Genomic DNA, 19,501 nt, shown 5'->3' with positions numbered 1-19,501 from the left:
GTGGCTGCTTGTACTAGTCCGGACTGATGCCGATTTATAGTGCTAGCTCACTGAGATACCATGCCGCAGTTTAACATGAATACCCCACTCAGACACACTATACTGACTCCGAGCCGACCAGTCCTTGTTTTAGCCCATAATGCCGAGCGCCAGACAGGGTAACAACAAGTACCATCTTTTAACGTCTTTTGGTATGACGCGGTCGGGGATCGAACCCCGGACCTTCCGCTCTCCGGGCGGACGCTCTACCATTAGACCACGGAGGCGGTCTTCAGTTCAATGGGAATAAAATTACATATGTTCGATATCCTAAGTACACAACGTCATATTACATAGGTTGTTTGCCTTACATTCTGTTAACAAAACGCTCCCCGCCTTGACTCACAAATAACATATTTCGTCACACACCCAGAGTACAAGGACATTCATTATATGCATGTGGTAATATGACCCGGCATGAAACCACATCGCGGTACACTGGGAAAGAAAAATTATACACTCCTGCCTTTGTTAGCCACTGTTCATAGGAGATTCCCGGACTTATAGCAGTTGACTTACACTTGATATGACCGACAACCTTCTTTAGGCGGAACGGGGGCGTGGGAAGGAGAGACTAAGTCAACGGGAGGCGTGTATCTTGTCTTATCGGTCACCTCGATACCTATTCGACAGATCATAGACTAGCACGTCTCTTTAATTATGTTGTAGACGCGGGGACTGACATTTTCAAGAAGAAATCATTTTTTTTTAACAAAACGATGGACTGTGTGAGTCCTGTGTCTGTGTCTTTACTTTGCAGAATAGGTTTATCGCACATCCATATCCTCGACGTCTGTAATGGCATGCCGTATGATACCCAGGACCAAACTAGCAGGTTAAAAATCGTACTTGTTGACTGAGGTTCTTAAAAATAAGACAGTACATGTATAGCTCGATTCGTTGTGTTTGTGGAGACTATTAAACTTTCTTCAATTAGACATAACATGGAAGGAAAACGTGGCGATAAAAGCGAAGCCATGCGTCGGGGTACAACAAATGTTTGAGTAATCATATGACGCACCCATTTTGCATTTATATATTCCTATGTGAACATTAACCTTAGGAATCTCAAGGGAAACAATTGCTTCATTGCAATATTCACGACACACCCAAAAATATTACAACGTGAACTTGATCTTAACTTCACACGCTGCCCTGAAGAAAAACTTTCTTCAAAGTAACCCCACCAACACACACACACACACACACACACACACACAATCACACACAATCACACACACACAATCACACACAATCACACACACAATCACACCCCACATACACTCACCCCCACCGCCCCTTATGTTCCCTTTAATCATCCTTCATGTAAAACTTGAAATGGTATGGAAATGCGTCTGTGCCAAAATTACATTATGACACATGCTACCTTCATAATGACCAACCTGGCTAGTCCGTTTCGGCGTTGGTCTGTTTTTAATGGAATTCTATCGAGTAATCCGTTCAAATTCCGTTGTAATAATGCCCCCAAACAGAAAATCAGAACTGACGTTGTAATAAATAAATAAATAAATAAATAAATAAATAAATAAATAAATAAATAAATAAATAAATAAATAAATAAATAAATAAATAAATAAATAAATAAATAAATAAATAAATAAATAAATAAATAAATAAATAAATTCATTAATTCTTTAATTCATTAATTCATTTCACTAGTGTCCAATACACCCAACACTAAATCTCTCTTATTCGATAAGAAAAACATGGTATTTGACAAGAAAGTATGAACATCTTCTAAGTTATATCAAATATTGTTTCATAAACGAATACCTAAACGAAAGCTAATGTTAATAACCGTTATAACATATTCACTGTCTCTGTAATTTCTCTTATTTTCTGCACAGGTCCGTTTTACTGATATCGGAGTGTGCGATGGATCGATAACCGATCAACTGACTGACTATCGCTCCCACATCATATACCGCTGTGTAAGACGGCTTTGAAACTGTAATCATAGGCTTTGATCGAAACGTGGCATTGTAGATTTAATTCTAATGCCTAGAGTCTATTATTCGACAGCGAAAAGCTTTTAGCCGACACAGGTGCATTAAGGTCCTGTTTAAGAAACACCTAATGTTCCTGGCACCAGACAACGTTTCGGGCGAATTTGCTGTGTTGGTTCTGTGTGGAAATGATTTAATAATGGCTACATATTTGCTTGCATGGCAGTAGGTGACTGCGGTGTGTCTGTACACGAGACGGTATTAGGAGCAAGAATGCAGTGTTGTTGGCAATGCCTGGCTTTGTGGTGCATTGATTGGACAGAATTGGATGGTGAATGACTTGTCAACTGGACTGACTTGTCAACTGGTCAACCTGTCAACGTTAAAAAAGTATTTTCACGGCTGAAGTCACATAGTGCAGAGACCATATACTCGATATATGGTTTATTTGTTTGTTGTTTAACGCCGCACTCACTATGACATGCATCAACCAAGTCAGCGAGCCTGACCACCCGATCGCGTTAGTCGCCTCTAACGACAAGCATAGTTGCCTTTTAGGGCGAGCATGGGTTGCTGCAGACCTATTCTACCCCGGATCTTCACGGGTCCGGTATATGGTCTCTGAATTGTGGTATACAAATAATATACCGTTTTGGATTTCTTAAGTAAAAAGAAATCGTTATTCGATGGTATTATTGATATATTTGATACGGGTATCATAGTTGTGTTTTGGAGGTTAAGTTTGCATTGCTTTGACAACTGTTTTCAGCCTAGTAACGTTTTCATAGCGTTTGTAATTATTTGGTGTATCCAATTTTCAAGTGTTAACTTTCTTTTGCCGAATACGCTCGACACTAATTATTGAATATCATGTATTCATTGTTTTATAAACAATTGTATTTATCTCCATATGCTTATACCATGAAAATTCTTTCCGTGGGCCTTTTGAGTGAGTGAGTGAGTTTGGTTTAACGCCGCTTTTAACATTATTCCAGTCATATCGCGGCGTGTCAGCTTAATGTGGGAGGAAAGCCCGAAGTGATGCAGGTTTCAGACGTTTACCACTTCGGTGAAACCCACGAGCACGGGTATGGTGCTGACAAACCTAGAAACATAATCGGGGCAAACCGGGATTCGAACCCACGGGCCTTTTGAAATAATGGCCGTGATTAAATATATGTTTGTCCAACACCAGCATCGGAACCAGCATATACGCTACGGTGAGATATTCTCTTGACTTATATTCATTAACAATTTCGTTGACTTAAACGGTCGTGTGTCCTTGTCGTATATTCTGACCTTACCTTCACGACGGCCCTACCGGCAGGGCAGGACGCCCGTATGCCAACACCTTGTGTCGCCACTGTTTATACCCATTCATGAATGGGGGAACGGATGGCCCAATCTTCCCAGGCGCCACAATTTGTGCAATGACGTGGGTTCGAATCCCAGATTTGCCTTGTTAATGCTACCAGGTTTGTCAGCACCATAGCCGTGCTCGTTGGTTTCTCCAATTAAAACCTGCATCCCTTCGCGATTTCCTTCCACATGAAGCCGACACGCTGTGAAAAAATGTTCAAAGAGGCGTTTAACAATACTCACTCATTCTTTTCAGGCTAGGTCTAGACGTTGAATTAAGTGCCACTTAGACACCACCTCTGGATAATTAGGGTAATCGATAACCGCTAGACTAATTTACATCCTAAAGTCGAATTAGCAGACAAACAAAATGTTGTTTAACGACTTGAATCAAACTTGCTAGCCTTGTTCCTTTTAACTCGAACTCCACTTGGCCATCCAAAATATATCGAGTTATCCGAAGTGTGTGACGAACGGAATGCCTGTATCAAGTCATACTGTGTTGGGAGGTCTGCCTTGATCATACATTTACGTAGTTTTAAACTGTACATTGAGTTATGGAGTTTATCTTGAATTGAATTAAAGATATCTCTAATTAAATTAAAGATATATGTAATGCATTTGTGGATATGTATAACTTATTTCAAGATATCTTGAATTTATTTCTAATATAATTATGTACTGTAGGATGGTAAATGTTTAATAATATCTTAAATGCATTTAGAGATATCACAAACTAATTTGTTGATATCACCGTAACATTTTAAGATATCAGTAATTGTATTATGGATATCAGAAATAAATTTAAGATATCTTTAATTATTTTTTGATATCTTAAATACATTATTGATATCTTTAAATAAAATACAAATATCTTTAAAACAATTGAAGATATCTGTTATTCCTTAATAAATGTGAAAACGGCTTGCCATAGGGCAGTGCTGTACAGCTACATTACCTAATGCAGCGTGATGTTTATCAATTGCCAGCCAACTAAAACACGCATAAAAGGAACACAATTTATCCTATATCCACCATCCTTCAATGTCACCACGGTCTGCTGTGAAAACATAAACAACTTATGGCTGGCAGAATAATTGAGCTCATGTGCAATCATTTCTGTATTTTTTTTAACATAATATGTCTGTAAACTGTCCCAGTGCTCGACGGTTACAACGTCAGAACTATGTAAGTGCAAGACGGTAACAAGGTCATAAATAAGTTATTGATACAGCGAGGTTACCAGGGCCTTCTGTGACTACACAGATGTAGTAATTACTCACTTACATGTGTTTAGCATGGTCAATGATTGATATGATTGACAGATGATTAACAACTGAAAACAACCTTCCAATCATACATGTGACTGCAGTTGAATTAATAGGTTTGACATCGAACTCGTTTACCTGTGTACAGCGCATGTATAGATTTTGAGAAGTGCTTTAAGAAGCGGGTGCTACCGGTAGAGCAGGATATGTTTGCCTTTTCGCGAACACCTGTTAATATTGCTGGAATATTGCTAAAAGCGGCGTAAAACCATGCTCACTCACTCACTTCAGTTGGAGGAGACCTTTAACTGTTCCCTGTTCTAAGTTCCCTACTGTTTCTTGATCTGCTTAAATGTGGGGCCATATGCTTGTTATGGAGAGCCACATTGACTGCCACTGGACAAGTGTCCACTATACTATACCGCACATTGTCTTTGTGTCGCCGCGGGGGCACGGGTGGCCCAGTCGTCTAAGGCGCCTCGATTCGCTGTGCAGAGATGCGTCCCTTGTGCATGCATAAACCTATGATTGTGGGTTTGAATCCCGGTTCGCCCCGATTATGTTTCTAGGTTTGTCAGCACCATACCCGTGCTCGTGGGTTTCACCGAAGTGGTAAACGTCTGAGACCTGCATCACTTCGGGCTTTCCTCCCACATTAAGCTGACACGCCGTGATATAACTGGAATACTGTTAAAAGTGGCGTAAAACCCAACTCACTCACTCTGTGTCGCCAGATACACACATGAACGAGCAGTTCATCCTGCCACACACACCTCGGACTTTCCCAGGTCTCCAGACTGCACAGGTCTGGATCATGAAGGTTGCAGCTTGTTTCAGGGCCGAATTTCCTTTGGCGAATTACCAGGCTTTGCCAGGGGTGATAAACGGATTAATTTGTTTAAAGGATTTCGGATCAATATTGTTCACTTTAATGTCATCTTTCAAAGCTTCCTTCAGGTAGTTCTTTGAAAGGCATTTAGAAGTGATACACATAAGTAAGAGAATATATGGATGTCAACTTCTTTATTATGAGGAACACAACGTTTCGGAGTATATGCTCACAAACCTAGAAACATAATCGGGACGAACCGGGATTCGAACCCACAATCATAGGTTTCTGGCATGCCCAAGGGACGCAACTCTGCACAGCGAATCGCGGCGCCTTAGACGACTGGGCCACCCGTGCCCCTTCTTATATCAGGGACATAACCAATATAATTGTAGAACAATTGTAATTTGAGAAGAAGCATCTAGTACTGAAGATTCTTCTCGGAGTTAATTCGATTCTGCTCTTGCATTGGTAGTTTCCTCTTGTCTATATCCGATTTCAAAGGTTTCCATCCAAGTAGGGCATGCCAGATATCAGTCTGTGTGGTACGAGTGCGCTCCCGGCACACAAGCAACCTTCAAGAAGTTGGAGCTCACCGGAGGGTTGTGTGTGTTTACAATGTTATGGCGAATCAAGAAGCAATCAATCCTTGTTCGCATGAAATATTTACCATTATTTCAGCGCACCATCCTCTGCAGTTAGAAAAGGCTAATCCAACTGATGTTGATGGTCACGCGGGGGACACCAAAAATAGGCTTCACTCATTGTAGCCATATGGGGAATCGAACCCAGGCCTCCGGCGTGATGAGCGAACGCTTTAAGAACAGGCAATGATGAGCGAACGCTTTAAGAACAGGCAATCCCATTGGCCCAAAATAATAAAATAATGTGTGTGTGTCTGTGTGTGTGTGTGTGTGTGTTTCTACTACTCCGGACTTATGCCGGTTTTGTTTTGTAGTGCTAACCCCTGACACACCATGTCGCAGTTCAACGTGGATATCCCACTCAGATACAGCATACTGACCCCAAGCCCACCAGTCCTTCTTTTATCTCCTGAATGCCGAGCGCCCGGCAATAAGTACCATCTTTTATTGTCTTTTGTCATGACGCGTCCGGGGTATGTAGCCACTGATCTTTCACTTTCCGGGCAGGCGCTCTAGCCACTAGACCAAGGTAGCAGCATGACCTTGACCTATGATTCGATGGGAACGCTACTGCTGTCCGGTGCGTTTTCCCGCTGTGATGTTGGTGTGGCGTCAGTGACATCATAATACTCGATCTGTCAACTATTGATTTTTAATTGCCGCCTCCGAAGGAAGGTGTGTTCAACATCCGGGTCCTGGCAATCTCCCGTGTTGGGATTGACGCGCTGCACGACAGGCTGAAATCGACATGATGGAAATGTGAAATCGACATGACAGCTGCCACCGAGATAACAGTGATGCTGGTAAAACTAGACCGGCAATGGACAGGTAGTTCACTGGTTAGTGCGTTCCATCGTGATAAACCAGACCCTCGTTCGAGTCTCCACATCAGTGCTATTCGAAAACCGCTCTTGGTGTGCCTCGCGAAGTAGCAAAGTGTTATCATAGAGTTTGTTAATAGAGACATATCACATACAAAAACTCGCATTTCTAGTGCAGGCGTAGGGTAGCCATGTGGTTAAAGCTTTCGCTCGTCACGTTGAAGGTCGGGGTCTATTTCCATCATGCTGGAATATTGCTAAAAGCCACGAAGAAACACTCACTCACTCACTCACTCACTCACTCACTCACTCACTCACTCACTCATATGAAGAATTTATACTGAACGTGGCGTTAAATCTTCTGTTATATTCTTCGCCTTCACTGTATTTTCTTCTGTATATTCCAGAAATAAATGTGATATTTCCGAGGTGGTATAAGAATGGTATAAGCATGGTTGTATAGAACATGCATGCCATTAACAACAGTATTATACTATCTCAGTTAATTAAAAAAATTCAAATTTGGTAATTTTTTTAATCCTGTCCCGTATGTTCAAGCTAGGCGATATATCTAGTATAAGACCCGCAGTTACAATAACCTTTCTATATTTTAAGCATAGCTGAGGGGTTACTGCTTCTGAATATTACACCAAAGTACATTAATAAGCATGAAACTATATGAACGTCACGTTACAATGAGTGAATGTGGGTGAGTGAGTGAGTGAGTGAGTGAGTGAGTGAGTGAGTTTAAAGCTGTTGCGGGAGGAAAGTCAGAAGTGATGAATGTCTAACAGCAGACACGAGCACGGGTGCTGACAAATCAGAGCGATGTGCGACCCCCGTGGCACTAACATGTACAAAATGGGTTACTTCATATCATTTTGGCGTCAACCGACAGTTTATACTTGAGATTAAACCTTTTTTTGACGTTGTTCTGCTAGTTTTAAAATAGATTTCTTGTTTATGAGACCTTAACGAAATACACATATCTCACCGCAATGAGCAGACCGACCGACAATCATGCACAACAACCTGATGTTTCAAGGTCGGTGGGTACCCTTGTGTGTCTGCCTCAGCGGAGTCGGGGTGGTCGGGGGTGGGGGTGTTAGGGGAAGCCTGGTCTGTAGGGGTGGTCTTACATGGGCGTGGTGGAGTGTCTTGGTACAACTTAACATTTGTTTGTTTGTTTGTTTGTTGTTAACTCTGCACTCAGCAATATTCCAGCTATATGGCGGCGGTCTGTAAATAATCGAGTCTGGACCAGACAATCCAGAGATTGACATCATGAGCATCGATCTACGCAATTGGCATACGGTGACTTGCATCAACCAAGTCAGCAGCCTGACCACCCGATCCCGTTAGTCGCCTCTTACGACAAGCATAGTCGCTTTTTACGGCAAGAATGGGTTGCTTAAGGCCTATTCTAACCCGGATTGTGGTCAGGCTCGGTGACTTGCGTGTCATCGGTGTAGATTGTTGCTCATAATATCGATTACTTGTGTTTCAGGTTCTGACTCGATTATTTACAGGCCTTGGTCAAATAACTGCAATATTGCTGAGTGCGCAGTTAAATAACAAACAAACATACACAACACAAACAGATCATTAAGGAAAATCTCAAGTGTATGTTAGCTTAAACCCTACACGTATTTCATGGGGGAAATGAAAATATAGGGAGTTTTGTATGTTGATAACCATGGCTACAAAAGATCTGAATCAGACCGTCACATGCAAGGAGGTAACGCGACAGGTAAAACTACACAAATATGCACCTTGACTGCATTCTCTACAGCCTAAGCATAATTTTGCACCTTGACTGCATTCTCTACAACCTAAGCATAATTTTGCGTTCCCATGTATTTTGTCCCGTCGTCTCTGAAAAGCCGCTTTATGTGTGATAAAGGGGTTATCATCGTGCAAAATACAACTTACAACTGACAGCGCAACTGGAGCGTGGAACCAGTCCACGTGAATAGCCATATTGTGTACCCTGTGTATCATGGATCCAACAGGGAAGTGAAATCTATTCAGAGTTACCTTTAAGTTCTGCTTATGGCGTTCACGTTTCGGAAAATTCGCATAAAGTTTGATTTTTAAAGAAACTGTGCATCAACCTTGCGCCTTTCAGGTGCAGTGGCGAACATAACATTTCCCAGGTGCTTTAATTACGGACAACACTTTATATAACTACACCATAGGACGTCGGTTTCTGCACGTCTTGTACGCAATATATATTAGTGAGTGACTGAGTGAGTTGGATTTTAACCAACTGCATGAAGGACATATATTTCTGAGTGACCCTTAATGGGATGTCCTCAGATCTTTGTTTAGCATAGAGAGAACTAAGATCTGATTTTAATGAGATTGGAACCTTGTGCACAAGTTATGTCCTTATTCCCAGTTTAACACGCCTATGTTCCAGGCGTGACGTGATACTAAGTGAAGATGGAGGATACTCTCGGAGGCGTGGTGGCTGCAAGCATCATCTGCTGCGTCATGCTACTCATCACCATTGTCGCTATCTACTATACATGCAGGTAGGGATCTTATGTACAAATACTCCATTGAAGTATGGAAGATGAATATTTACTTTTATTTGAAAAAAATATACCATTATTACTTTGAAGGTACCATCAGTTTTTAATGTCTGTACAGTTATTAAGTCTGGAGAATGTAGACCGTGTAATTAAGGTAAATGTAGTTCGAAGTTACTAAATTAAGACTGCATTCAACTTATTTATGTACATTTTCTCTCTAATACTGTATCGTGTACTACATGTCTGCATCATTGATATATTTGTTTGAAAACGTATTATATCAATAGGGGCGGTCGGGTAGTCTAGTGGTTAAAGCGTTCGCTCGTCACGCCGAAAACCCGGGTTCGATTCCCGACATGGGTACAATGTGTGAAGCCCATTTCTGGTGTCCTCCGTCGTTATATTGCTGGAACATTGCTAAAAGCTGCGTAAAATCATACTCACTAATAAATCAATAAAGATTTGAATGATATCCTACATTCTTTTCATAATTGTTTTATGTTTCTTGGTATTATTTCTCTGGATTATGGTTTTAATGTCTTTGCAAAAACATATACACAAAGTAAACACGCATGTTTGAGGGTGGCTAAATATGAAACAAACAAGAAATGGTTATTCGATGGGGATGTCATGAGCAGTGTAAAGCAGGTATTGTCATGAGTGGCTGAGTGGGTTCACAGATACCATAAGACCGTCTCCGTGGTCTAGTGGTAGAGCGTCCGCCCGGACAGCGGAAGGTCCGGGGTTCGATCCCCGGCCGCGTCATACCAAAAGATGTTAAAGGATGGTACTTGTTGTTACCCTGTCTGGCGCTCGGCATTTAAGGGGCTAAAACAAGGACTGGTCGGCTCGGAGTCAGTATAGTGTGTCTGAGTGGGGTGTTCATGTTAAACTGCGGCATGGTATCTCAGTGAGTTAGCACTATAAATCGGCATCAGTCCGGACTAGTACAAGCAGCCACACAAACACACACACGTACATGCACGTCGCTATATGAGTGCAATATTCTTGGACGCGACGTTAAACCCCATTTCACCTCACCTCACAGATACCATACATTCAGTCTGGTAACGTTCTGATCACATTTGTAAGTTGTTTTTTTATCAAATCCAATTTTCAAGTGAATACTTTCGTTTACCCTGCAGTTTATTCAATTCTCGAAAAATTGTGATAATCGAGACATGTTATATAAAAATGGCTACGACGACTGAGTTTCTCAAATACGTTTCAAGATATATGTTTCCTTTTATTGATATATATGTAGCAATTATTTTTATTTCACCTATTCACAAAATTTAAATTATCATGTACCGATAATTAAGATAATGGTAGTCACGTTTACAGGTAAGCTAACGAACTGTTCTACTGTAGGAGATGCCGAGGAATATCTGATGACAAAACAAGCCACCAAGATCCTTTGATCAACGGCCACGTTCGTAACGGCTCTGTCCCCACGGTTTCCCGTTCGATGCCCTACCCGATAGCCCCGCCCACACGGGACCTCTACCATTTCCCCACAATGCCCACCCGCCACATGGCTTCCTACAGGCCGCGGTATATCGAGGAGAGGGCCCCTGCTGGACCCCCGAAACAAGACGGCACCAGCGTAATTGTGAGAGCACACACTTATAACGGGCCCTACACACAGCAGCCGGGGGCAGTCGTATACGATGTCGCACAACCGAAAGGTAGGATACAACACGTGCATTCAGGGACGTAACGTTTTTAGTTGTTATGGTTCACAATTTGCTCTCATATATAATTCGATATGATGATATTTATTTTTCAATGAAATGACTTCTTGTCGTCGCTATTTTCCTGAAACGCCTCCGTGTTTTTCATATTTGACCGACTAATAAATAAATAATGAAAAAGATATTATATATTTTTCCAATGATTTTGATTTGGTTTGTTGTTTAACGCCACACTCAGAAATATTCCAGATATATGACGGCGGTCTGTAAATAATCGAGTTTGGACCAGACAATCCAGTATAATCAATATCATGAGCATCGATCCACGCAACTGGGATCGATGACATGCATCAACCAAGTCAGCGAGTCTGACCACCCGATCCCGTCAGTCGCCTTTTACGACAAGCATAGTCGCCTTTTACGGCAAGCATGGGTTGCTGAAGATCTATTCTACCCCGGATCTTCACGGGTCTGATGAAAACTCTGCACATGTAATAGCCAGTAGTTGTCAAGTTGTTGGACCCCCTCCGTGGTCTGGTGGATAGAGCGTCTTCGCGGAGAGCGCCATACCAAAAGGCGTTAAAAGATGGTACTTGTTGTTACCCTGCCTGGCGCTCGACATTAAGGGGTTAAAACAATGACTGGTTAGTTCGGAGTCAGTATACTGTGTCTGAGCAGGGTTTCCATCTTAAACTGGCATATACACACTTCAAAAAAGAAACCCACAGGTAGTATGTAGTTCATTGAACCTGACTACACAAAAAATCCGGCATATAAATTGGATATATGTTATCAGAAAATGGTGGCCTGATGTTCGACAAACGGTGCGTCAAAACGCAGCCATTGTTGATTTGCAATGTCTCAAACGGCATCTTTTTCACTCTTGTCAAAAAAAATGTCATGGAGGAAAACAGTAAAGCAAAATGCACGTGCAAGTTATGGCATTCGTAGCTCGTGGTAGTGGCTATAAAAAGGCAAGCATACGCCAATAGCTTGTCATTCAATTGTCAACATTTTTCAAATTCGAAAATGCCGATACTCAACGCTGCCGATCGGAACATCGCCATAGGACGTATCTAAAGAGGGGAATCGCAGTCTTCTGTTGCACGCCACTTCAACGTCTACCACAGCACCATTTGCCGCCATTGTGACCGATCCACACAGTTCAATTCCACTGCAGACCGTCCGAGAACCGGCCGACCAAGAGTTACCACCCCTGCACAGGATCGCTACATTCGACTGTTCCACCTACGTCATCGCAATGGAGGACGCATCCCTGGTTTGAGGAGGATATATGACCAGACTGTCAGGAACTATTTTCGCGAGGCTGGAATCCGATCCAGAAGACCAGTTATCGTCCCTGTTTTGCAAAAGATCCATCGATAGCGTCGCCTGCGTTGGTACCATACCTTACAGCCTTGGAATTTGAGAAACTGGAAACGAGTGTCGTTTAGCGATGAATCACGATTTCTTCTTCACCTGCGAGATGGAAGACAATGTGTTTATCGTCGTCGAAATGAGCGTTTTACCCCACATTGTGTACGTGAATTCGACAATTTCGGTAGCGGTAGTGTCATTGTGTGGGGGGCCAAATCCTACACCACGAGATCTGACTTGGTTGTGGTTCAAGGAAATTTGATAGCAAATCGCTACATGAATCCAATTCTTTAACCTCACCTCCTCAATCACTGACCGCCGGAGGGAGTTGTTTCATCAGGCCAACGCTCCACCGCACACAGCTCGTGTCCAGGTACACTACCCTCATAATGCCAACATCAGCGTCTTGCCCTGGCCGTCGAGATCTCCAGATCTCAACCCAATCTAAGACATCTGGTATGAACTCGATCGACGTGTACGTCAACGTCAGAACACGCCGCAGACGCTCCCACAACTTGCCAACGCGTTACAAGCAGAATGGCGCAGAATTTCGCAGGACAGAATTCGTACACTTATTCGGTCAGTGCCCAGGAGATGCAGAGCCGTGATTGCTGCCTGGGGCGGTCACACGAGAAACTGAGTTCAGCGCAACCTTCTGGCCTTATGTGACATGACAATAAACAGTTTTCAATGCCTTTGTACAACGACAACATGTGACTATGGAGCTCCAACATTTCATATTTGTATCCATGATATTAAATCAAATGTATAGACTTTATTGGGTGCAATACATTTACTAAACATCTACCTGTGCGTTTCTTTTCTTGAAGAGTGTATATGACTGAACAATTACCAATGCGACGTTAATTTTAACTCACTCACTTTTGTATGTAAAAATCCATACATTATCTGTTTATTCTGAAGCAAGGCAAACGCTGTAATGTGTACTTTCACAAGAACTTATTTCAACAAGCTGTTAATTAATGAACTTGTCGTTTCAGGTTTCCGAAATCAAAGGGTGCCGTTGTGGTAAGTTTAATACATTTCAGTTTACACAGGGTATGGGTACGGCTTTCCCAACAACTGGCTATGTAGAGTTATGTCCCTTACTCGTGCCAGGATTCGCTGTTCAAATATGATCACGTTAAGCTAACATCCGTTCTATTACATAACACAAATACTTCACTGAAATATATTAATCAATGGGCACTATATCATACACACATTTCGAACGAGGAGGAAACAAACTAATTGACAGTTATCGATTAAATTGGGAGGATCGATGCTCATGATGTCAATCACTGGATTGTCTGGTTCTGATTCGATTATTTATATAGCTGGAATATTGCTTAGTGCGGGGTTAAATAACAAACAAACAAACATTGTTGAGTCAATACGATATGAGGTCATCCACAGTTCATTACATCACACACTGATAAATTGATAGAATCACCCGCGTGGCTTTGATATCAGATATATCAACACAGGTTGAGTGAATTAGCAAAACTCCGAGGGTTACCTCATTGGTTATTCTCTAAGTAATCAGTACTCGTATACCTTATCACCTGGCATGTCTTTCCTTGGTGTATATGTAACCATGACCGACACGTTACAGTATGTTTACCCATGTTTCAGGGCGCAGAAAAGTCAAGGAGAAGCGGTACGTACCCATCTGTTCTTAAATGGAGTATTTTAGAATTCGAAACTATTTCAACCTATAAAGGTTCTCGTGTTATTTACCCAATATTATATATAATGTGTGTTTATGTAATTAAAAGGTGTGTCGTCATTTATAAGAAATATTATCATCGTAATGTTCAACAGTTAATTGGGACGGTCGGGTAGCCTAGTGGTAAAGTGTTCGCTCGTCACGCCAAAGACATGGGTACATGAGTACAATGTGAAGCCCATTTCTGGTGTCCCCCGCCGTGATATTGCTGGAATATTGCTAAAAGCGGCGAAAAACCATACTCACTCACTCACTCAACAGTTAATTTCGATAGTATAGATCCTAACGCATTCCCATTGAGCTTTGAATATAGGACACTAGATGTAAGTGAAGTAGATTTTGGAACTATTACTCGACCTGTAATATGACATCAGGCCCAGAGCCCGGAGCCCGGAGCCTTGAACAAGCAAACAGTGATTAAACTATATATTCATCGGAGGATTCACACGCACCATGCAATACACTAAAACTGCTTTAGTCCGGACCCCTTTAATCAGGATTGCTGGGAACGCCACCGTCCGGATCAACGGGGGTGGCAGTGTATAGTTTACTGTGCGAAGTAGAATACAATTAAAGTCTGTGCTTTTGGTACGCCGAAAGTCGAGCCCTGTTAAGTGGTATTCCTGATGCTGTGAAATTTTATCTGGTACCATTTTATGTTTATTCATTTTTTATTCATTTTTACAACGAATGACTTATTATTTAGCCCTAAGCTTACGACCATGCATGATCATGCATTGTATGTGGAAATCCCAGTCTAATCTACGTGTACCAGCTGTGTACGCTGGTATGACTGAAGAGTTCTTCAACTGGATGCCAAAACAAATTAAGTGGTATGCCGGATGTCTAGAGAGGGGTGGTAATAGCAATCTTGATCGTGGTAAATGCCACAACATACAGTTTTTCGTTTTCTGTACAAAAAATATTTTGAGTTCGTTTGAGTAGGCGAACAATAAACTAACGGTTAGTCTCCGAAAATACATAATTGTGATTGAAACAAACAACTCTATTTAAATTGAAGAGGAGCCCCATTGAGAAGGGATATTCAGACCTGTTGAAAATCTAGACTTGCTTCATTTAGAGGTGTAGAATTACAGTATGTATGGACTGGGCGGAAGGTAAATAATATGGTTAAGAGCCTGTGAGACAGACTAGCAAACAGAATGCATGTATGCTACTTGTGAATAGACATGGAGGCTGTATTATGATTGACATGTTGTGATATGCGATGTACTTCCAGTATGCAACGATGACCCTTGGTGAAGAAAGTCCAACAGCGTCAGCTAACCAAGTGCCGAGAAATGGTATAAGTGAACCAGTGCCAGGGAACACAGAAAACGAATTTACATTCAGTGAAAAAAGAAGTTCCCGCACTAAGGACGTGGACATTCCCTCCCCGGACGAGACTCGCAGAGAGTATTTGTTTACGAAAGAAGAAGACCCGCCAAAACTGCCGGCTGCTCGGCAACCAGCCAATCAGGTACCTCATCCAACATCGGGAAATGACGCAGATTTTGAACCAGCCAATGAATGGTCGCGAGACTCGTTACATGCGAGACAAAGGAAGCCGACTGACGGGTCAGTGCCGAATTTACCTCCCCCTGATTATGATTTAGATTAGTGAAATTGTCATTTATTCATTATTTAAAAAGAGGCATCGAATTTCTAGAAAGTTGCAGTTGCAGTTAGAGTTAAATATTCATCTATTACTCCAAGGAAACCATTGTTTTGATTTACATAAACAGCAACAGACTAAGTTTACCACAACTTGGAAAATAATATTTATATTTACACCGAAATACACAAGTATTTACACCAAAACATCGATCTTTCGGCAACCAAGTAAAACGGAATTACCAATATGAAATTTAAACTTATCATGCATGACAATTTTTATCCTGAGACTCGATTATCATGAAGAGGTTCAGTTGCATCCATGACTTATGTCGGTATATGGCTGAAATAATGCCGATGTGACGTTAAACTTAACGTCATTCATGACATATTCAGAATAAAACTACCAAGGTCCACTTTCGTCAGCGTCTCTAGTCTACTTTGACGTACCATGTGTATCTCCCTTGTTACCCCCACGCCTATATGCCTCTATTGCAGCGTGCATGATGTTATTGTATGCCCGAATCAATGTTGTATCTACAAAGGCTCATTGTAGTCTGCAGACTGTGTTTAATGCTGAATTGAGAAGACGTGCGTTTACACAAATATTAATAATGAAGACATTATGGACCTGGTAACACTGTAACCGTGAGTGAATATTGTTTTACGTGACACGTGAATATTCGAGCTATATCGTCGCGGCCTGTAAATTATCACACCTGGACCTGGCAAACCAGTGGTTGATAACATGAGCATCGAACCATGCCGTTTGGGTACGAAGGCATAACACGAATAACGAACGAATAACACGTTGTAAAATCACAACCCTCAGAATGGGCGGTGGGGTAGCCTAATGGTTAAAGCGTTCGCTCGTCATGCCGAAGACTCGGGTTCGATTCCCGACATGTGTACAATGTGTGAAGCCCATTTCTTGTGTCTCCCGCCGTGATATTGCTGGAATATTGCTAAAAGTGGCGTAAAATTGAAGTCACACGCTCACAACCCTCAGTTCAGTCTGTTCATAAGCCAAGCAGGGTGTACTGGGGTCCCACGAGGGATATCACCGAAACAACGAAACGTTTGAAAATTGAGTCATAGTTAAGGTAGACACAATGGGCCTTTGTTTATATTGACTCTGTCTCTGCATTGCACAATGCCTCTTCTGTTAAACTGTGAACGTAGCGACTCAATATATTGCATCAATAGCCCTGACCTATCACATTTTGTCTATCAAGTATTTTAAAATTAAAATAACAAGCCTAACCAAGTTTGTTTGATCTGTTAACCGTAAATCATTTTATGAAAAAATCATCTCACCCTATTTTTTTTAAAGATACGTTTGTTATGAAACATGTTCTCAAGTTGACTGTCATATCACATCATTTCGACCCTGCTTCATGGCGAAGGGAAATATTTGGCAAGAGTGTGAAAAGGATGGCAGGCCGGCAATATTTAAACTACTTTCACAGTAACATGCATGCTACTTAACATGGATAATTGTTATATCATTTATATCCGTGGCTTTCTTTAAAAGACACCTGCTATTAGGGGCCGCACATTTCATCTTCATTGGAGGCCAGAATACAAATATTAATAATAAAAATAATAAAAATAATAATAATAATAATAATAATAATAATAATAATACCTTATGATGAACCTATTATTATTATTATTATTATTATTATTATTATTATTATTATTATTATTATTATTATCCTCCGGAAGATGAAATGGTCGGTTGCTTTCGGTGTATCAAATAATATCGTAACCCTAATGCCAGATATGCTTGTCGCATTTATTTTGGAAATATCTGTTTTATTACGTTCTGCCAAGCGTTAATGTAAAGTGTTTGTTTTAGTCACAAGTGCCATGATGTCAGCCACATGGGTCTGTTATAAGTGCTGACCAGTCATTGTTCCTCAATGTTTCACTGAAAAGAACAGAATATATTATTTCATCATGACCCCTTTGTGTCCCCTCTGGGCTTTTGAGTGAGAAAGTCAAGGTTGGTACTTTCCTTTTAAATATTTCAATGCTATGCATTTCAAAATACGCTGAGGTAAGTTATGCGTTCATACAAAAAGGACATTGTTTGGACCCAGGGCGTACATGGCCACATGTACTGTAGAGAACCTGTTCTCGTTCTCACCCAATCATCTTGGTGATATAGACTGACATGGGTCGTCAACTGGTCTTAGCGCCGCGATTCGCAGTGCAAACTTCCGCCCCCTAGACGTGTCAGGATCCGTTGTTTGTTGATGCAAATCCAGACTTCTTCCCGATATGATCCTTGGCTTGTCAGAACCGTATCCATTCTCAGTCGTGTCAGCTTAATGTGGATGGATAGATTATCACTTTGGTGATGCCCGCCAAGGATCATAATCGGGCCGATCCTGAATTTGAGCCAACAAAAGCAGAGCCTTGGCAACGTTCCTCAAAGCTACAATAACGTTACAAATGTCGTAATTCAAATACCATGGGCCCCGCAACTCACAACTATTTGCAGCGTCTCCGATGATACCTTATATAGATTGGATTAGTAGGGCGCTGTGCTTGTACCAAGACTAGTGTACATGTCTAAATGAACGGAAATAGGATCGTCATCGATCGAAATTTTCTGACTGAAAGGGTCCATGTCTCTCTCTTACGACTTGTCTACCACTGCTTCACTCGCAACTACTTAATAATCCACTGCACGCACAATAACCTTATAACAACGACAGTTTTGTGCATGCGGGCCTCGGATATTACGACGAATTATTTTCTTTCCAGCAGCGAGGAGACACATGTGCCGTTACCAGAGTCTGAATATGTACCTAAGTTGGAATTTCTCAAATACAGAGCTTTACAAAACCCCATACTATCAGTGCGGCCTAGATGAGTGGGACACAGTAGCACCCGTTACAGCGAATACATATTCAGTGGAACCCTTATAAACCGGACACCCCGCTTACCAGACTAATACTGCTGGGGTCGCCTCTAAATGATTACAGAGATAGGAATACGTGTCATGTTTGGTTAATCCGGAAACCTGTAATCCGGGCGATTTCACTGGGAACTATGGTGTCCGGATAAAAGAGGTTACTGTGCATATCAAATAATACTAGTGCTGCTAGGGTTGTCTGTAAATGATTTAAGGTAGACAATACGTACCATGTATGTTAATCGGGAATGTTCTTGGAGTGTAACGGGGCTTCAGTGTATACCACATTGTTGGCATTGTCTTAATAAATAGGTATGGCGATATTTCCATGATATTTTAAATAATTTGGGTCACCAGTTTAGGCATCCTTGCATATTCAGTGATTATCATATCGCCATTCGGTGATACAGTTAGGGTGAAATATTTAAAATCCAAAACTTTCAAGGATATGATAGTTCTGGTGAACCTCGAGTTTCAAATTATCAAACTGGCATTACATGATAGATCAAAATGTTTTACCATTAATTTCTTTGATATCTATTTATCAGTTTATTCGATTCTTCGTTCCTTCCTGTTAACATGAATTAATGATGAATGGATGTTTAGCGATATACGCATTTATGTGTCAAAAATGTATTCAAACAATGTCTTGATATATAAATATGATGTAGATATTGTGCCAATTTCTCTGTTAATT

General features: G+C 41.3%; 1 protein-coding gene across 1 annotated transcript in view; it reads left to right on the top strand.

Annotated features, from left to right (window-relative positions):
* The window catches only part of LOC139467420 (uncharacterized), a 34,630-nt gene that overhangs the window by 8,703 nt on the left and 6,426 nt on the right, over nt 1–19,501 (top strand). The window contains exons 2-6 of the mRNA XM_071248981.1: nt 9,350–9,464; nt 10,836–11,152; nt 13,537–13,564; nt 14,171–14,195; nt 15,505–15,842. Coding sequence (XP_071105082.1) covers nt 9,373–9,464; nt 10,836–11,152; nt 13,537–13,564; nt 14,171–14,195; nt 15,505–15,842 — 800 coding nt within the window. The 5' untranslated portion in view covers nt 9,350–9,372. The remainder of the gene's footprint in view (nt 1–9,349; nt 9,465–10,835; nt 11,153–13,536; nt 13,565–14,170; nt 14,196–15,504; nt 15,843–19,501) is intronic.

This window comes from Haliotis cracherodii, unplaced genomic scaffold (genome assembly GCF_022045235.1).
Source record: "Haliotis cracherodii isolate W230 unplaced genomic scaffold, xgHalCrac1.p SCAF_2, whole genome shotgun sequence".
In the NCBI taxonomy this organism is placed as follows: Eukaryota; Metazoa; Mollusca; class Gastropoda; order Lepetellida; family Haliotidae; genus Haliotis; species Haliotis cracherodii.
This window is presented reverse-complemented; position numbering and strand designations above follow the sequence as displayed.